Here is a 20,462-nt window from a genome sequence, read left to right as displayed (position 1 = left end):
CACATCTCACCCTCACCCCTCTCCCCCGCTTTTCTTCTCTACAACCCCTGGATATTTGGTGCAGAAAGCAAACAGCTTGTCAGGTGGTGTTATGGTTAAAAGTTAAAAACAAAAGAAAAAACCTGTCATGCTGCTAATGGTGTTTTCTTGTTATTATGCCTTCTGGTGTGATAGATCCACAGGGTAACTAACACCGTCTGGATTGCTTCCTTTTTAGTGCTGATTTATTTTAACAGGTTATTCACTGCCTTTTTTCCTAGGACAACTGAAGACATGTGCAACATTATTCATTTTCCATCCTTTTTCATTATTAAAGCAATTCTGTTTCCACTGTATTTTGGTATAGTGACCCCAGCAGCCCCTGAAACTTTGGTGGTCACCACAAACTTCCCTGAACACCTCTTGCCCATCTCAAGGGATACCCAAGATCACACTCTGCTCCATGCTGAGCTTAAGTTATGGCATTTTAATAATACAAAGGCAGAAGAAAAAAGTAAGATTTTTTTTTCCAAACTCCCTTTCAAATAAACAAAGGTTCCTCTCTTCCCCTCACCCCACCCCACATTCGCAAACAAGCAACAGATGCCATCGATTCACTTTGTACCTGAGCTTTTGATCTGTCTGCACTTTGATTTTCAGTGCTCACTTTTGACAAGGAAGGGAATAAGAGCCCCATTTTTGTGACATTAATAGAGGCTTTTCTGCTGTGGTAATTTATTTGTGCTCTGCTAATAATTTTCTGCTGATCCGTGTAGATTCTTGATGACAGACACAGAGAACAGGACAGAGTGACAAAACATGGTTTCCATCACCCTGAAAGATTTTCCAGGGGCCTGGGGTAGTGTGGGGAGCTGCTGCTCCCTCTGACAACCATTTGCCTGCATGGTAGAACAGAACTGTGCAGAGCAGCCGTGCCCAGGCTGGGAGAGGGCAAATGCTGTGCAGCCTCCAGCTCCGGGCACTGCCCTCAGGACTGTCATCGGGGAAGGAGACTCATTTTAATGCCTTTCAGGCAGCTGGTAAGAACACGGGAAAGGCATTTCTAAGAGGCTTACATACAAAACGGTACTAAAAAGGGCAAGTCAAAGACAGCAGAGATGAGAAAAAGCAATGTTTCTGTGCAACAGCTCCATCCTGCTAGGTGCTCCTCTGAGATCTTGCTGAAGCATGTGGCAGACAAAAGCTTTAGTAGCCATTTTAATGCAAATCAACTGTATAAGACATAACCTGGTATTTCACATTCTCCTAATTCCCACAAGGGCACAATCATTCTCTCTGAGGTCCCGGGAGCCTCCTCAGCCCTTGCACAAGAGCAGCTCCATCCTGCCCTGTGCTCTTGAGCATCAGGAGGAAGGACAAGGAGCAGAGGCAGGGCACTCAGCCGAGCACATGCGCAGCAAAACAGAGGCAGAAAAGTCTGATTTGTAGCACCATGACTTGCCCATGTGTGGTGCAAGTGCAGTCAGGCATTCGTGACTTTATTGCTTTAGCAACTTCAGCTAAGGATGTCCATGATCCCACCAGCACCAGTATTGCTGGAGACCTTTCCCATCAGCTTTCGTGATGAGAAGAGCATTTGAAGAGGAACTAAAAAAGACCCCCAGTGGTCAGAGCTGAAAGAGACTGGCAAGTCGTCATCAGAAAATTCATATCACGCCTGCCCGTACTCCACCCCTTCTACAGAGAGAGGGCTGCATGCTCCCAGCTGCCAGTCCCTGGTGGGCTCCGTGGCAGACACACACTCTCCGCGTGCTTTGCGGCAGGGAAAGCAGGAGTGAGAATAGCAAGCACCTCGCTGGCGGGAGGTGTGACAAATCCTTGGCAGAGCACAAAACCAAAAGCAATTTTAAAATCAGCAACAGGCATCTGACAGCTCTGAAAAGAGCCTCCCCGGCGTTCGTGTGCCTTTACAATGCTCTGCGAGGGCGGACGCAGGAGTTGGGGAGCGTCGACGTGACGAGAACGTACTGTTCGGCAGGAAGATGCGGGGCAAACCCGAAAGCATTATCATTGATCCAAACATTGTTAGGCAGTTTGGTACAGCACTGGTTTTCCTTCCAGCTAGGAAACTTTATATGGTTGTTCATGTAAAATTAAGCTTAATGTGGCATTAAGATTCTACAAAATTATGCCTGGAGATGAGGAAACAAAGTGAACTCTGAGTAGCGACTAAGCCTGTATTGATTTTTATGTGTGCATTTCTCTATCATTGTTACTAAGCTGGTGACACTGTGAAGGGCACAATTATTTATGTTCCATCAAATTAGTAAGTAATTTAAATCCCTGACGAAATCTCAAGCAAAAATTGCTTTCACTTCCACAGAAAGTGCTTCTGACACTTAAATTGTTCACTTACCCCTGGAAGGGCACTGTAAGAATACCAGATCTTCACAGAAAAAATGAAAAGCTATGTGAGAAAAATTAAAAACCAGCTCATCACTCATCAGTACCATCCCTAAATCTAACTGAGGGTCATTGGATCTGTCAACATTATGGGCACAGGCCCTATATAGCGTGGTGCAGAGTGGAGTCCCCATATAGGACCAGGCCTTCTACTACCACCACAAGGCAGATGAAGCAATGAGGATGATGATGAGTCTTTGTGTGGGTGGGTAATTTCCTCTTTGAAAACTGAATGATTGCGAGGAAGGAGTGACTGTCCAGCACAACCCAGGAAGGATGCTCTGCTGGTTGGAGGGAGAAGGATACGGAGAACCAAGGAAATCTTACTTAAATAGGTGTGTTGAGATGAGCCAGATGGGGAGGAGCAAAGCTGAGGGGCTAGTGGCTTCTCCAGCCAGCAGAGGATTATATAAACATGGTCTAATTTAAAAGCAAGATAGTTATCTCAACATTTATATGTGTTCTTGATTTCTACGTTATAGGCATGTGCCTCGGCATTGTACTGACGACCTGAAAACAACATGGGCATGGAAATGTTATAAAATGGAAAGAAACTTAAGGTTTCAATTTTGCCTTTCTCCAGCTCCTTTTGTTGAATCCTTGCTTAATCCAACCACTCTATCCAAAAACCACAAGAGTTTTCCACTGTATTTCAGCCAAAAAGTCCATGTTGCCTTAGGGTCCCAGACGAATGTAGCCAAATGGAAGGCAGGAAGGACCTTTTCAGATAAATTCAGAAAAACGTGCTTGTGTAAGATGTAAGTAAGTTACATCAAGAAAAGAAATGAGAGTCTCTGGAATAAAAGCTCACATCTTTAATATTATTCTATATAATAACATTAAAAGAGAGATACAATATTGGAATTCTTCACTGAAGCGTTCCATCAATATTTAAGTTAAAGAGAACGATTTCTTTGAACAACTACTTTGTAGGAGGAAATTCCCTTAGTCTAGCCACCAAAAGAACCTTAGAAAAGGCCTTTAATCAGGGCCTTTGAAACAGGAAGGAAAGCAAGATTTTCCTCTTTTTCTTCCTTAATGTTTTGAAAAGGAAACAAGCTATTGAAATATATCAAGCAATTTCCTTTACTTGAAACACTAGCAGCCTTCTGTGCATTGTGAGCAAAACAAAAATAAAAGCCTTTTATCCACCCAGATTTTGCTGCGGGTAGGCAGCACCAAGACGGACTAATCATTATGTGGTCAGGGAATCACAACCTCAGGATCTTGTCACATCCTACCCAAACAATTATTTTTGGGAATGGAATAATAGTCTTAGGAGGCATCGGTGTGATTATCCACTAGTGGCTATTTCGGCTGCAGCAGCGAGGAGCAAGAGAGGGAGCAGAAAAAAAATGATGCGAGATGGCTAAAACACTGTCACGCTTGCAGGGGGTAAAGAGTCTTGAAAAGCAGGCAGGTAGAAAACAAAGCTAAAAAGAGATCCCAGCCCAGTTAAACGGCAGCTTGACTTCAGTGTCAAATTAAATAGCCACTGAAAAATCCTTGCAGCCCAACTCGTCCTCGCTTTGTTTTTGCTAGCCTGTTTTGTTACCCAGTGGGAGCTAGATAATAACATCTACTTTTGTTGAAAACAAAACAGTTTTTCAGCTCAGTGTGTTGCTTTTATTTCACAGCAGAACACTGCAATTTATAAACAGAAAAACCTATGGAAAATTCTCTAAATGAAGGACTTACGGTATGTTATCATTTAACCCCTATTTTTCACTTTCTTTGGATTTATTGGTGTTCCCAGTTGCAGTGTTAAATGACTCTGAAAGTAGAGCAATTAATCCAAAATTCTATTTGTTTTAATCTAACACTGTCAACTAGTTTTAGGTTTGCAGTCAAGAGAAAAAAAATGTTTGTTAAGCTCTACAGCACTAGCTAATGTCTAAAGACAATCCTCGGAAAAGGTGCAAAGATGTTTTATCACAGCACTGTAGATGGGACGGAGATTTATTATAGCACCTAGCACCATTCCAGCAGATGCCTTTTGAATTACAATGAGACTATTAAAACTTTACAAATCATTATATTAAAACCTGACAAGAGTACTTTGGGAACTGGAGCATCTTGATGTCATTGCTAATGATGCATTACCAGTGATAAGGTTTCAGGAAAATTCCTAAGTAAAAACTGGTTATAAAAGTATAAAATATATTAATATTTATTTCAGTACCTGCTATAAGTTCAAGGATAATAGGTTTATATGCATCAGAACAGCCGAATGATCGTATTTATGTCAGCATTAGAAAGATGTTCATCTGCTGCAAAGTTTAATTAATTTTCATAGATAGTTAATTTTCTGTTTCATTATCAGCTCCCTAAATTTGAAAGACAAATAATTTATAAACAAATAGAAACTTCAGAGAGGAGTATTTTTAGAGCAAGCAGAAGATAAATAGGAGGAGTGAAGCATCAACGCTGCCTTCGAAGTACTAATATGAATGATATATTGTAGTAGGTTTTGATTGATAACTTACGCATTCTAGAGCACTGACTGAAAAGAAACAAATTGTTTACTGTTAACCCCAAACCATTTTCAGGTAACAAATGACTCTGATCTTTACCAATCAAATAATGGCTGTCATGCCCTTAAACATCAGTGAATGAGGAATGTGCAGGCTCACCACGTCCTTCCAGGGGTGACCTGATCCCTTAAGGACAATATTCCTGCCCTTCTCCCCTTCCTGGCAAGGAGAAAGTTTAAGCAGCTACTTACCATGATGTACGACGCCCTTCAACCCATGGATAATGGGATCCAGTGCTTGATTGTCCCTCTGACTGACCTACATGCAAAGGATACAGGATTGGTTACATCTATTCTGGCATCAGGCAGAACAGTCTCAGTTTAATCTTCTAACGAGAAGAAAAAAAGATGTTATCTAACAAGCTGCTTAGTTCTCACATTTACAATGGCTCTTCACCAAATGCCAAAGATACATGGTGTAATAAAATAAAGTAAGGAAGGTTAAATCAAAAGAAAGCATCCTCTGAATTCATTAAAATATTAGCTGCATTATCAGCCCAGCAAAACCTAAAACCAGTGAGCTGATTTTTCTTCGTCTACTGCTTTCATAAAGAAAAACTGCTGTGATAAACAAAAGTTATCTCAGACCAGTTTGTCCCTTACTGATACAGGAATAAATCTGGTGCTGCCACTGAAATCAGTGAAGCTGGACCCCTTTCAGCCATAATGGAGTTGGGCCTTGGCATCTCTTTGCTATTCATATTTTTACATTTATTTATAATTTAGTGTCACTTGGACAAGGGAGAGGGAAAAAAAGCTTTGTGAGAGGATCTAGAAGAAATCTCTGATTTTTGACAAGGTAATTGCCTGCCTCGCCAGAGCAAAAACTGGTATCCTGCAGTATTGCTTCTACCACCCAGCAATCACCCGTGTCCTCCGCAACGGTGAGACTCAGCACCAGAGAGAGGAGGGGAAGGCAGTTGGAAGGATTAACCATGTTGAGCTCCACAACTTCTAAAGGAAACCCATCACTTCAGTCACTCAGCTGTAACACAGCCAAGGAATTTACAACCAATAATGAAATTTTTTTTTAACCTTTTGCCTCTTCAGAGAAACTGATGGAATAACTCACCATTTCTGTGAACATGTTTCATTATTTAAGATACTTGCCAATTTACTTTTGAGAAATAAATACTGGCATGTATCTTATTCATGTGGTATGTTTTCCTTTTGGTTTCCATTTTTTTTTCCCCCCATCCAGTCAGTATCAGAAGCCTGAGTAGTGTTGATCATTTTTGGATGGACTGCTCCCAATGGGCAAACACACTGAATGCAGAAGAGCTCTTTCTGTACTTTGCTGCCTGCCGATGATCTCAATGTCATGAGGAAAACAAGAGTTTAATCACTTTGTGGCCATGTATTAACATATGAGGAAAGGAGTGGAGACAACAGAAGAAATCCCTGAGAGAGGAACTCGTGCCCAGCAGGGAACACACTGTCGTGTGAAGTGCAGAACCAGCCTGAAGCACACTCTTAGGATGAGGATGTCATTGACTGCAGCACAACCCAAAAATGCATTATTGTAAAAAAAAAAATCACAAATTTTAATAGCCTGAGGAGAAAACTGGAATCCGCTGCCCAAGTTTCACAAGCACAAGCATGTCTCTTCTCATCCTTCCTCCCCATGACTAATTAGGAACCTTAGAAACCTCATTTTCTTCTTAGCCAACTGCACTGAAAAAACCCACAACAAACCACCTTTCTTTTTTCTGTTTATTTGTCCTTTGAACTACTCTGCTGTGTTCAGGACACATTTTTGTGCTCTTGTCTAGAGACAAAATGGTTTGTTTTGGTCTGGTATTTTAGATGGAAATTGAAGATCCTTTTCTCATCTCAGATCCTTTACTCCAGAACTTGCAACGATCAGGTAGGGCAAGATATGCAATAAAATTATGAAAGTAGCAACAGCAGCTTTGAAATATATACAGCTTAGAAGTTACTGGCAATAATATTATTAGCCCTGAAGGCTGTAAGCTCTTTGAAGCATGAAGTTTTATATGCCCAAAGGGGTGCTCTGTACACTTTGGATTCTGTATAAGTAATAATCACAGTACACTGAACCCAATGACCCACTTTGTAGGTTCTGTCTGGCTTCTGGCAGATCAACAGTAAACACTAAAATGCAGAGCTGTTGCGAGACACATTCCTGCATCTTTTCCATTTATTTAGATTTCTCCAAGTCATGGCTACCGCTAAAAAAAGAATCATTAAAAAAGCTAACAGCAATTTAGTACCAGACTGTAAGAAAAAGTTGCACCAGTCTTGAACAATGTTTTATTTACTGATGCCTAACCATAGTTTGTAATAGTTTTATTTTGTTTGCTTTGTTTTTATTCCTGGTGACAGCTGCAATCAGTTTGAAGAAAGCAAATAGATGGAAAGAATCCTAAAGGTTAAAACTCTTCCTTTTAGGATTTTCTGTCAAAGTAGATCAATTCTTAACCTCAGCCTTGGCAGCGCCCCTTTAATCTGCTGAGGTGTTATGCCTATATAGATCCAGCTACGCAATTTTTTTGATAGCGTATTCTGCAAATGTGCTGTGTCCTTCAATAGCATGAAATCAACAGTCACATTATTTCTTTGGGAGCTGGAAAACAAATGCTCCATGCATCTGTAATCATGTTTTCTCTGAGGGTATGGGGAGTGGGTTCTCATGTTTCTTTAAAAAGTACCACTCACAGAGATGTCAGTTCAGACTTGCATGGTATATAGTCTTATTTTTCTTCACATGCTTTTCCCCTTTTTTCCTTATACTCACACACTGTTCTCCCACATCTCACAACAGCTGTTTCAGGATCTTAGCAAGACCATTAGAAAAGTGCCCAAAACTTTTCTCATTTTGTGGAATGGTTCAGGCTTCAGAGAAAAACTTTTCTAACATCCTTTTTTTCTTCAAGTTCTTAAAAAAAACTCTGCTTTGAATTACCTCTCTATTTTTTTGCACTTCTCTGTATCCTTTTTCTGCCTGTCTTCATAGAGAAAAGGAGGTTTCTGAAACCCAAAATGTCAAGTTCTATCCCCATTGCTGTACATCTCTGGTTTAAGTGGCCTGGAGCTACCATGCTGGTTGAGATCAGAGATTCACCTATAGAAGAATCCTGTCTCTGACAACAGCTGATACTTAAAAGAAAGGAAGGGCAAAAAAAGGAGGAGGAAAAAAAGGACAAAAATCTCTAGAATAAGAAGTGTCCTTCTGACCTCCTTTATGATTCCATGTGATGAAGCTTGAGCTTATATCCTTCTACAAACTGTTTTTATCTTTCTCTGTTATATAATCTGTGTTACAGCAGTGTATTTTTTTATTATCTTACGAATATATCCTGAAGGAAAACAGCAACGAATTCTTCAGATTGACTTTACATGCCACATTTCTCATGATGTCTTGGCTGCAGAACTAGAGAAAGACCATACATCTGTAACTGGGCCTCAGCACTTATGTGTCACCCAACACACACCTGTCAAAGCTGCACAAAGCTTTTTCTTCTCCTCTGAGAGAGGAGCAGCGAGTTTCTCTCTCCTCCTTCAAGAGGCTAACACAGAAGAAACATCACGAATGAAAATTTCTCAAGCACAGGATTTTCACGCACAAACACAAACCTGCTATGCTGCTGGTCACGAGCGTGCTGCACAGCAAGTATTAATGGACAGATGGAAAACCATCCTGAAATTGCCCTAAAATACTCACAGTACCACCACTACAAATGTTGTTCCCTGAACAAGATGCTTTTACTCAAGACTGACTAACACTCTATAGGTCTGCAGTAAACAGAATAAATAATGCTTGCGTGCATCATTTATAATTGAAAAATGCCTGTAATCCTCCTCAGCAGAAATAAATAGGTAACTATCATGCTAAGCACAAGGGAAAAATAAACACAGAGATATCATTAAGCAGTTTCCTGTGCTAACAGAGCTCTGACCATAGGGTAAATATGGGATGAACATGACATGAGGAAGCAAAATCTCTTTGTTTATCATACCCTCTGGGTGACTTCGATACCTGGTGCACATGCCATTCCGAGTAGAACGAATGGCTTGATGTTAAGGCAATGAATAAAACAACCATTTGCAATGTAGGAAAAGGTAATGCACAAGTGACCCCATTCTGCAGTCATAAAACAGAGATGTTCTTCAAGTGAAGTCATGGTGGAAATCATTACCCTAGACAGGTTGCATTTACTTACAGCTTCCGTATCTAATGCAGTACCTGAGGAATGATTCACTCCTCAGTGAACAACAAGGTTGATCAGTCATGAACTCTATTGACAATAGCGTTAACACGTTTCAGCAGCGCAACCTGTTGTCCCCTTGCTTGAAAGTGCTGTTCCTACAGCCTTACCCTCAGAGTCGATAGGGTAGGAGGCAGGCCAGGGAGCTAAGCACCTTCTCACAATAATGTTATTAATACTCTGAAGAGGAAAGTTGCAGCGAAGGTGCAGAGCAGGAGTGTGAGGAGAGAACACAGCAGGCTGACCACGGCAGCACGGGCATCAAGCCACAGCACGTAAAAAAGACTTTATTGGGCAAGGTAAAGTTTCTTTCCGTAGAAAGCCCCTGTGTTACAGCAGTACTAAGCTTAGCATGTCCTAATGAGTTAAAAACTCCCAACCAGTTTTCACTCTCTATCTTTCATTGTACATTAAGTAGCCATTCATCATTCATCTGATTATTTTACAGGACAAACTCAGAACCTCCTGAAGTCTCCAATTTTACAAAAATCAGCAGTTGTAAAGCGTTCAAATTTATACCACATGCTATATAACTTAAACCATATGCTAAAGTCATGTAAGTAATCCATGACCTGTCTTTCTGCAGGAAACAGTTCTATAAAGCAGAAAAAAAAAGTCTCGGGCAAAAATTTCGAGCTTACAATGCTTATTTTAGGAACAATAACAAATAAAAAAAGGGGAACCCCCAAATACATATTGAGGCAGTTAGAGAGGCCACACAGCAACACCAGATCTTACCTCCAAGACCCCTGCCCGAAGGACCAGACTCCCCCCATGTCCCACTGCTCTGGGCAGCCTCTCCAAAAGCCAGGTTATCCTCCCACCATGAGAAGGGCTGGGGGAACCACCACAAAGCTCTCAAATGATCCCTGGTATCAGTCACCTTGTGAAAAGTAGGTGAATATTAATAGCTTGAACAGCACAGGAGTAAGGAATACACTTTCCTTTAAAAAATATGTTTAAATAGATCTGTTGTATTGAAAAAAAGGGTGTGGGGAAAAAAGAACAGAAGAAAACCCACCTATTCAGGGTGATACAAAATACAAATTTCTCTTTCATTTCCACCTTAGAAAAACTCTGGCATTTAGACTTATTAAACTGTCATAAATTTGCAGCAACTGCTTTCAAGCTCATTAAATGAGCTCACAGACAGTATTGCAAAGCATCTCAAAACGAAGGAGAATGCCATAGTCGGCTATATTGAAAGGCAAAATGACATGCATTTTGTGCAAGTCAGAGGAAAATGAATGGCAACAATTTTGTGATACAGTACCTGAGCCTTTCCCCTCCGAATAGTGATATAATTTACTTTTCTCTCCCACTGCAACATTTGGCCCTTGACTTGGAAACTAAATCTTCAATCTATCAAGCCTTACCCATCTGCTAAGTAAAATGGCCAAGACAATCTGCATGCCTTGAATTCGATATAGCCAGCTGCTCCCCGAGTGCTGTGGCATTAACATCCAGAGACCATCCTCTTGTGCTGTAAAGGACAGTGTCTGCCAAGGATGAATGACTACATACTTAACTGTGGCAGCTGAAGCCAGCGACAATGGCTGACACAGAGAGATGCCAATGTGTCAAATTCTACTTTCAATTACAACAGTGAAAGTCAGGGGTAATATTCCCCTAACCATGCACCTTCAGCTCCCATTCAGCTTGCAGTTAAGATCTGCAGCTTGCCAGCCAAATACTCAAGTCTCCAAACACTCTGTACAAACAACCAAGAAGAAAAAGAAAACTATTATAAATTAACTAGGTTGCAGATATTAAATTGTCCTATAGGGTTTCAGGACAATCAACATGATTAAACAATTTATTCTCTTATCAACTCAGTAGTGTTGGACAGATGCCAGTCCTCAGTCTCTGCAGGAAAGGACCTGATTTTCACTGTTTTAGAACAGAAATGAGAAGAATCCCATTAATATGAACATTATGCCACACAGTATATATTTTAATGTCGCAGCAACAGGATTTTAAAGAATCTAACATAATCACAGTCAAAGGGAACATACTTTTCTCAGCAAAGGGAAAGTACTTGGCATATTGCTTGTGAAACTCTTCAAATTCATGTCTTTGGGGCCAAATTATTTCAGAGATCGCTAACAGCCTGGGTAGGTCCTACTCCTAACCCCTCTGAATGGTGATGCTTTAACCCTGCATAGGTCTGCAGCACTGAGAAAGGATACACATCCTGGCTTTGTGGTATGTACCCTTTTGCTCTGCACAAAGTCCATTGTCTCACCTCTCTCTTCCCTCCCTTTTGAAGTCCACATTGTGAAATCTCGTTGTGGATAAATATCTCATTTCTTAAACATTTCTGAATAAAGGGAAGTGAAAGATTTCAGCTAGATCTGGAATGTGGATGAACAGATACGAAAAGTTTACATGCGTTTTGCTTTGAAATGCAGTAGGAAATATTTATTTGGACCTTTTCAGGAGAACTGATGGGTGAGAAGGGATACTGGTCGACACTACAGCACACTGAGCTATCTGTGAAGGCAAGAAAATGCCTACAGAGCTCCCGACACAATGATAAGCTAGATTTGGTGCTCTAAGTTTTTCACCTTCACAAGCACTAAATGATCCAAGAATGATATATTCCTGCTCCTCCACAGATGATATTTTCTTCCATCTCCCCCATATATGCTATAATTGCACATCTCCTGTATGAGTTGATGCAAAAGGACAAATCTGGCCAAGAGCCTGCAGCCCAACAGAGGTGAGCTGGGAGATAGAAAGCATTTGCTGTGTAATGAATGGACTGCCCAAATCCTGCAGAATATATTTGTAAAGGAAAACAAGAAATGGAAACGGCCCCCTTAATACTTCAAGTTTCTGCTCATGTGTAAAATCAGAGAGAATAACAGGTACCCAGGCAAGATGTGACACCAAACCTTACACTGGCACACGCACTATTTCACACAGATACAGCCATGACCTTTGATTTTTTAAAAATATGCATTAGAGCTGAGTTCGCCTTTGCCTACGGCAACTGGTTTCAGGTTCAGTGATTTGAAGGCAAATTCTGTTGAGTTAAATCTGGGTTTTGGCCTTCAGGTGTTAATGATCCTGCTATGAACGAAAATATACTGAAGTCATAGAGGTGCATATGCTGGTGGAGGGGGTGTTCCTAGATGTCTCATTCCCTATGCTGTTTGAAGAGAGGGGGAAAAAAAGTTAACGAGTCTTTCAATGATTATTTTAAATAGAGTAATGGGTGTGCATTGATCCTTCTAGCTAATTCCACTTTGAATAATACATCATTCTGACTGAAAGCTTGCTGGTGATGTATTAACTTCATATTTTATCACAGCTTTGTAGGGTATCTACAGTGAGATATTAACAAGCAGTGCCAAAGCAAAGCTGCATTTTTTCCTTTTTGTTTTTTTTAAGTCCAAAATGGTTTTAAAAGCTATTGAACCGACTTTGGGGTCAGGTGTTCTGGCTGTCCCTCATCTTTGCTTGAGTGCAATGCAGCTTCTCTCAACCACAGCTCACCCCCTCCATCGCTTTGTACCTACTGCTTCTGGACCCGAGTTAGTTACAGACATCCTAGGACAAGGATGGGATAAACTAAGTTACAAATAAGAGACTTTCACTTTCATTATGTCCAGTAGAGATGCTTGAAAATACAAGAAGCGTAAATAGTCACTTTTACACCAAAGGTTGGCTGAAATATCAGTGTCATAAAAAGAGCAAAGGCACAACACAGGTTACTTCAGTAGAACATGCAACAGAATCTGCAACATGGTAACGTTGCAAGGCAACATGCTAATATAAGAGACCGTCTCAAAAAAAATACGGAGCATGGAACTCAGAGTTTAAGTACAGCTTAATAACTCAGCTTAGAGTACGCTGTGTTTGTGCACACTGAGTTTCCTTGTTAGCAGATAGAAACATTGATTGTATAGCGTACACATGCTGGTGGCTGACTGATCAGCTCACCAAGCTGAGCAAGACTTTGCAGCCTCTCCCCCCGCAGCATTACCTCCATTCACTATCACAACATTTGCAACTAGCAGGATGCTAAGAAACAGCCAGCAATGTACTTTCCTTTCTTTTTGTAAGGCACTCGTTTGCCCAAACTTTGGTTCACTCCATTGATAAGGTAGGCATTAATTTCCCCAAAGTATTCTTGCACTTCGAAAGCATGATGCAGCTAATTTACTGCAAGTGAATAGTACATTCAATTAACGAATTATTGAAAGAGCTTGATACTCATATATCCAAAGAAAACCAAAAGATATCTGCAGCCCAAAAGCACTATCTGATTAGTAGCAACAGAATATCTAAGATACAAAGCTCTGTAAAAGACAAAAATGTAATTGTAACACAGAGGAGAGACAGCTTCAGTGGCAGATTCTCAAAGCTGGGAAAGCTTGATTGATAGACTGTACCATCTGCAGCTGCGCAAAAAAAGGCTAGAGTAGCTGCAAGTTTATTTAAAGCAATTTTGGTGCACTGAGCCTACTTGTTCTCCTTTGAGAAAATAATATGATTTCTTCATAGAGCATGTAGTCTACTTATTTAAGCAGCAGTGTGCAAGATCTCTCAATCCTACCAGCAGTTCAGCTGGAAAAATGACACACCAGGGGGTAACATTTTATCAGGATGGAGGCTATTTTATAAAAACTGCCATCAGTTATAAACTGTTCTCACCATCTGAGTTTAAAAAAAAAAAAAAAAAAAAAAAAGAGGGAAAAAAAAAGGAGTTGGATCTCTTTTAGAGTTTCCACAATCTGCTCAATTTACGGGAGTTTTTAGGTAAAAATAACCATTTTGACCTAAGTAGGAAGGAAAATGAAATGGTGTAATGAAAAAAATATAACGAGCACTACAGCCAGATCATCCTACAGCACCCACTCTTTGATATACAGCTTCACACATTTGGAGAGGCTAAACTCTAAACTGTGAAACCAAGAATGGAAGTTAGCTTTCATTTTCTTCTACTCCTGGCTTGAATTTGGTACAAACGTGTGCAACTGAGAAAAAAATATCTTCAGGGTTTTTTTTTTGAAAATAAAACAATGAAATCTGGTGGCTAAACAAGCAAACATGCTGGGCAAAATGGAAAGGGTGGAAGGGAACAGCTCAGATGGGCATCTGGGACCCCAGCATTTTGTAGGGGTTTGTAATTTAATTGCTCCACCTAAGCTTGCCTAGGATGCAGCAGAGATTTCCAGCCTCTTCCCTCTCTTCCAGCCAACACAAATGGATTTTGGTGAGAGAGGTCACAATAATCACCCCTTTAAAATGAAGAAAAGGAGTCATCTCAGCTTCCCAACATCTTTCTTTCATTCTACATGAAAAGTCTTCGTTTTTTTTCTCTCTCAGCATTGCCCTCAGCTCACTTCCCCACAACAGTAGCAGCTCCCTCCAGCCTGCCAGTACCAGATGACTCAAGCCAGCATCTATGAGTCACAAACACAAAGGATGCAGAAATGTCAATTAAGTTACACAGCCACTTCCCCAATGACAACCACACCTCAGTTCACAATTAAATTAGAAATCCAGTGAAAACAAATTGTTGCAGGGCAGATATTTTTTTTATCTCCTGCTTTGAAACAACAAACTCCAATGTAATTTGCTTGCCATTCCTTTTACGTCATTTTTAAGGAGGTTGGTGGGAACTGATCTACTGAAACTGCTGCGGGAATTTTTGCCACAGCAAATTCCCCATGTCTAACGTAGCAGCCACGGGCTGGGAAGGCTCGCAGGCTTCCAGGCATCTTTGCAGTACAAGAACCCAATGTTAGGCCAGTGGTGTTCATTAATACTTGTGCCAACTTTCTGGCACAAGAGGACGAGTCTGTCAACTATGACACATTTTTGTATTTGTAATTCTCTTTCAAACAAGTTCTTCCATTTTTACTTACCTTTTGTAAATTTTCAGTGTCATTTAAGTTCTTGCAGATGTGTGCGGCTTTGCAAAATGCTATGAAGTTGCACAGTTCAGTGCTCACGGTACCTAAGGCAGAAAGCACCAGCTAATCCTCAGAGTTTCCTCACTTCTGCCTCCGCTCTCATTTCTGAGTTGCCTCCCTCTTCCATCGCCTACCTGCCACATCCTCCTCACTCTCTCTTCCCACCCAGTGAGCTGTTTCTGTCTCCTCCAACGCTACAGCATCGTCTCTTCCCAAACCCTTCCACACACGCCTTTGTACGACTCTGCCACCTCCTCCTCTCCACCCTCTGCCTCCTGCATCGCCAAGGAAGTCCCTGTGCCCTTCCACCCCCACCTGGACATCCTTCATGGAGGCAGGAAGAAGAACTAGCCTTGGCTACTGAGGGTGGCGAGTGGGCTTGTCCAGGGAAAACTTGGATGCCAGCAGACAGGGTGCCAAGGACACCAGCTGCAGGACTGCCCAGGACTCCATAGCTCGTGGGCATGAAGTGTAGGTGCACCAAGAGCCACATCCTTGAGCCAGCGTGGGTACCAGCAGCAGGGTGGTCACAGCAGTAGAGCTCTGACAAGCAGGTGAGATGAGGCAGTCCTCATCTCAAACTCCTTCAGACTGCTGAATTAAGAGTGGCAGGATGTGGCCTGCAATTTTTTTCTCAGCTGCTTCTAAGCCCCTCAAGTTCCTGCAGCAATAAAAGTACAGCTCAACCCCCCCCTATTTTACCTGGTGTAACACTACACACAACAGTGAGGATCGTGTGTCAAGCTGTTTATTTTTCACCTGGTTAGAATGACCCAACAACTCACTCCATTCCTTACAAAAACATTTCAACAAGTACCATGGCTTGTAGAGGAAATGGGGAAATTATTGTGCAGAAAAAAAGCACTTAGAACGCAAGTGCATTAAAAGCCTGGGAAACATTCAGTTTGTGGCAGCAGTTTCTTCCTCTTGAAATACAAAGAAATAAAAAAACCTTACATGACATGTATACTTGTTTCAAGATGTTCTACATTTCAGCAGTGGCAAAGTGAATGCTATTCAATCACTGTGAGTAGGTGATAGTCTTAAAGCCACAGAACTCCTGAGGATGTTCTAGCCTTCATGACTTCACTCCATGGGCCTCTTAGAGCTCTCCGATGCTCCTGTGGAGCATGACCCATCTATGGAGGGGTTTTTCAAGCTGTCTCTGGTCAGGAAGCCCTCCTTCTAAACAGGATATAACTTCAAATTTGTCAGAATCCCTAAGTCTCAGGGAAAGGTATGAGAGAAGAAATAAAATGCAACTGAATACAATTTAAAACAAAACTTAAAACATAGTTAGAACAAAAGGTGCTCTTTGAACAAGTCTAGTCTGACCCAAAGCAGTGAAGACGCTTCCTGCAGGTGGGTGTACACAGGAATGCTCTCAGGAAGAGTCTTCCATCTCTTGTCTCTCACACACTTTCTGAATCTGCTTGCCAGAGAACCTGCCTATTAATTTGAGGTGTTTTCTCCCTTCACTTTTACTTCTCTTCACACCCCAGTGCTTTAACTCTTGGGTGTCCACAGACTATGTACGCTGCTTACGATCCTAACACCAATGTGGGCAAGTCAGCTGAAGCATCCAGGCTCTTGGCACATGCTTTGCCATGACCCCAGTTTTGGTATCCACCTCTAGAAAAGTTTCTTATTTCTTTTCTCAAAACCTGGCAGGCTGCACAGTCCTTTGATGTCACCACCCTCATGTGACCACCTGTGACTGACACCACAACCTGCATTAGGCTTTTCCCTGTCAAAAGCTTGAGCTGTATGGAATGAGCTAAAAAGCCAATGCTCTGTAAGGGCAATCCTCAGAGGGCTGGCACAGAGGGACTTGTTCACTGTCAGGTTGCACAGGCAATTCTCCCCAAAATGCCTGAGACCCAACACAGTTTGAATTCCAGCCCAGCTGTGACATGCACAGGAGAAGCGCTGTGCTGATGGCTGCTGTGAGGATGAGAGGTTTTCCAGAGCTAACGGCAGCCAGCACCAGTGCTTGGAAGCCTGATGCCGTAGTATCCCATGTTCTCTGCAGACTGGCCTGTAACCCCAGCACACTGGTAGGATGTGCCTGCATTTGCAGCTCTGTCTACAGATTTAAGGGGGGCAGCAAACGTTTTAATATATGGCATGATAAGGAAGGCATTCAAAAACCTTCTATTTTTAGGGGTAAGACACTAGTTATATGCCTCAGATGCAACGCAAGCAGTAATGAAGGAAGAAAGAGGGTACTTTCTGAAAGGTAGGCATAGGCTGGGCACTTACGACATAAACGCAGCATTAAAAAAAATTGCTTCTGACACAAGAACAGCTGACAGAGATAATCTCCATAGTTCAGCATGAATTTATATAGCCTTTCAGCAACTCTATTAGACAGGTGTGGTAGCAGCCAGCTGTATTGCATGCACAGACCAAGTTTCTCTAAAACCCAAATGCCCATATGGCCCTGCAGCACACTGAGGTGGTGCCACCTGCCCGGGCATCACCCCCCTCTCTCCCACCACCATCTGTCCACAGACAGGTATCGGTATTGACCTGAGGGATAGTGCAGAGCAGGTCTAGATAACGAACAAGTTCAGACTCAAAAATGATGGGTGTTTCCATCCACAACAGAGGGACCACCAAACAGTTCTACCTAGACAGGCTTAAAAGACAGCTTTACTTCTGGCCTTTAATTCTCTGCCCAAGTTATGAGAAGAGACAAGTCTAGCCATAAGGCGGGGTAAGCCACGTGCTATTAGAGAAGGTAAGCTTATGAGCTGAAATACAATACATCTCTGTAGATATCTAGAATAGCAGAAGGCAACATTTTGCTTAGCCATATCACTGGTAATGAGTTGGCAAGGGGAAAGCATTCCGAAACGTTAACTTAAAGCTTAATTTGACTGGTATGCACTTTGGGAGAGTACTTAACAAGACTGGTTCACCCAAGATGGGGAACTATCTGTCTGCTCATGTCTTCCACAAAACACAGCAGGATATAAAAGCATGTGGTTTTAGCAGTTCAGAATACAAAATGCAGGAAAAAAAAAATCTTTGAAAAGTGATTGATGTAGTCTAATCATGTTTCACACAAGAGCATTTCAAATTATGTTAGATGTTTTTATAGGATCTAGACATGATAAAGAAGGTTTGCCAGGTGGCAAGGTACGCAGAGGGGGAGGACGAGTAAGAAAGTAATTTTATGTTGACTGCTTCTAATACACAGGCATGTGCATAATGCCATAGAAACCACAGATAAAACACTCAAAAAAATTTACTAGCTTAGCTGTTAGGGTTATGGAGCTTTGCTTTCTAATCAATGCTTACCCATATAGCTGTTTTTAAATATTGATCTGGTAGCATGATCCTGAGGGAAAATAAATATCAAAAGGGGTGATTTAATTCAATCATCCTGATTCCTGCATAACATGATCCTATTTCTTCAAAAAGCCAGAAATCAGGAACTTAAGTGAAGCTAACAGATCAGCTAATATATTTACAGCCTTAAAATAACATGAGACACACTATAAAATACACTGAAATCCAAAGTTAATCTCTTTTAGCAATATTCTCACAGCAAGTAAAGATGAATTTTATGCTGAAAAAATCCATTTTATCAGGAGCAAGACTGAGCTTTCTAATAACCAAGCTACTTTCTAATGTGGTACATCATTTTACTTTACTCATAAAGAGCAGTTTGCCAAATCTCCAGTTAGGCTTCATTTGATACAGTACGCATGTTGCAAAACCAATACCTTCTTTCAGAAAGTCTTTTTACTCTTGATAATGACTACATTACAATGCATTTTTGATGTGCAGAAATGGTACGGTTACAATCAGTAGCTAAATACTTTTCTGATGGTATCAGCCAGGCAGCTCTTCTTTGGCTTCTCAGTGCTCCCAGAGCTGTGAAACAGTTGCAAACACCGTAAGCTCAGAGGAAAAATCCTGCTCCATCTTGCAAGCCTCTGAAAACTCACTGTTCAGAGGTGCTGTGAACAGATTTAAGCAATCTTTATTTAACACATATTTCAATTTTCAGCATAGAATAAGATGGTGATTGGCATTCTTGACTCTCATCTATCTCCAGTGGAGCTTAATGTGCATAAAAGCACATCCCAGCTTTTTTGCTGGTTTTGTTCCAGGAACCCTGATACAAGCACACCTGAACTTAAAACAAAGGGAGGTTTAATATTATGCAAACCGGGACCATTTAGCTCGGTTCAGACTCATCACCTCAGCCAGATTAGTGAGCTTTTCAGTGAATCTCGGATGTCAAAGATACATCTGAAAGCTACTAAAATTATGCTGTAAAAGGGTTCCCAGGTTTACACACCCTCATCTCCACCCTACGAACTTGAAGATTTCTGATTTAGATTCACAGGAGGTAAAACATCAGATACAAGGATTGCTCTGGGCAAGCCGCCATCTCGACTGCAGAATTATTTTGGGGGGTGATATGCCATCAGCATTATCAGTTAAGCCATCAGCCATACATACAAATGTCTACCTCTGTACAAAGACATAAAGAAAGCGACCAGACTAGACTCTGATTTACTCTCATTGCCTTTCTTTGACCCCTGGAAAGAAAACCACCGTCTCAGAAAACCCTCGATAATCATCTCTCCCACAGTTGTCCTGCAGCACAGAAACTACAGATGACAAAAACCAGCAACAACTCGACTCTCCAGCAGTAATCTGTAACACGGGATTTACAGTAATTTAGGATAGATTAAATTACTGAGGGATATTTTCCTGCATGCTTGCTCTGCATCATGTGTAATATTTAGGAATTATACAGGAAACCCCACATTTCATTAGTAATAACTGGCGTGGTGCTTACATGAACACGCCAACCTGACACCAAGCCATGCTGTCCCCAAAGGGGGTGGGCAGCACCCTCTGCTCCCAACCGCTCCTCTTCCCTCCCATGCATGCTTCCATGCTTTCACATCGCATTTGATCTGGGAAAAACATACCAGCATTTCAGCCAGACCTGTTCCATGACTTGGCTAAGGATGGATGGGGTGGGCAGCGCAGATGAAGGCAGAATTAGGATGACTACGTAACCACCTCACTGATTGTACAAAAATGACACGTTCCATTTATTTGTACAATGTGAGCCCTAACTGACTCTTACATCTCACAGAAACCTATTAACAAAGAGACTTTATGAATGGAGTATCTGGGTAAACACTTCAAACAAATACATAAATTATGCATAGTTGGTATACTTTTTCTACCTTAGGGATCAAACTGAAATGAGACTAAAGAATTATGTTTTATTTGTATTAAAAATGTATTAGCTGCTGTCCGAGAAGGTTTTCTAGAACATTTGGTATGCTACCCAGGAAATTCTGTCTGAAGCTTGCATTGTTTATTATTGCCAAT

The 20,462-nt window shown here is 41.4% G+C and overlaps 1 protein-coding gene across 1 annotated transcript in view; it reads right to left on the bottom strand.

The window, feature by feature from the left end:
• Positions 1-20,462, bottom strand: part of PTPRG (protein tyrosine phosphatase receptor type G) — a 408,208-nt gene that overhangs the window by 107,225 nt on the left and 280,521 nt on the right. Inside the window, exon 6 of the mRNA XM_074835886.1 lies at positions 5,129-5,195. Coding sequence (XP_074691987.1) covers positions 5,129-5,195 — 67 coding nt within the window. The remainder of the gene's footprint in view (positions 1-5,128; positions 5,196-20,462) is intronic.

Source organism: Strix aluco, chromosome 11 (genome assembly GCF_031877795.1).
Source record: "Strix aluco isolate bStrAlu1 chromosome 11, bStrAlu1.hap1, whole genome shotgun sequence".
Lineage (NCBI taxonomy): Eukaryota > Metazoa > Chordata > Aves > Strigiformes > Strigidae > Strix > Strix aluco.
Note: the sequence above shows the minus strand (reverse complement) of the source record. Positions and strands in the feature narration are given on the sequence as shown.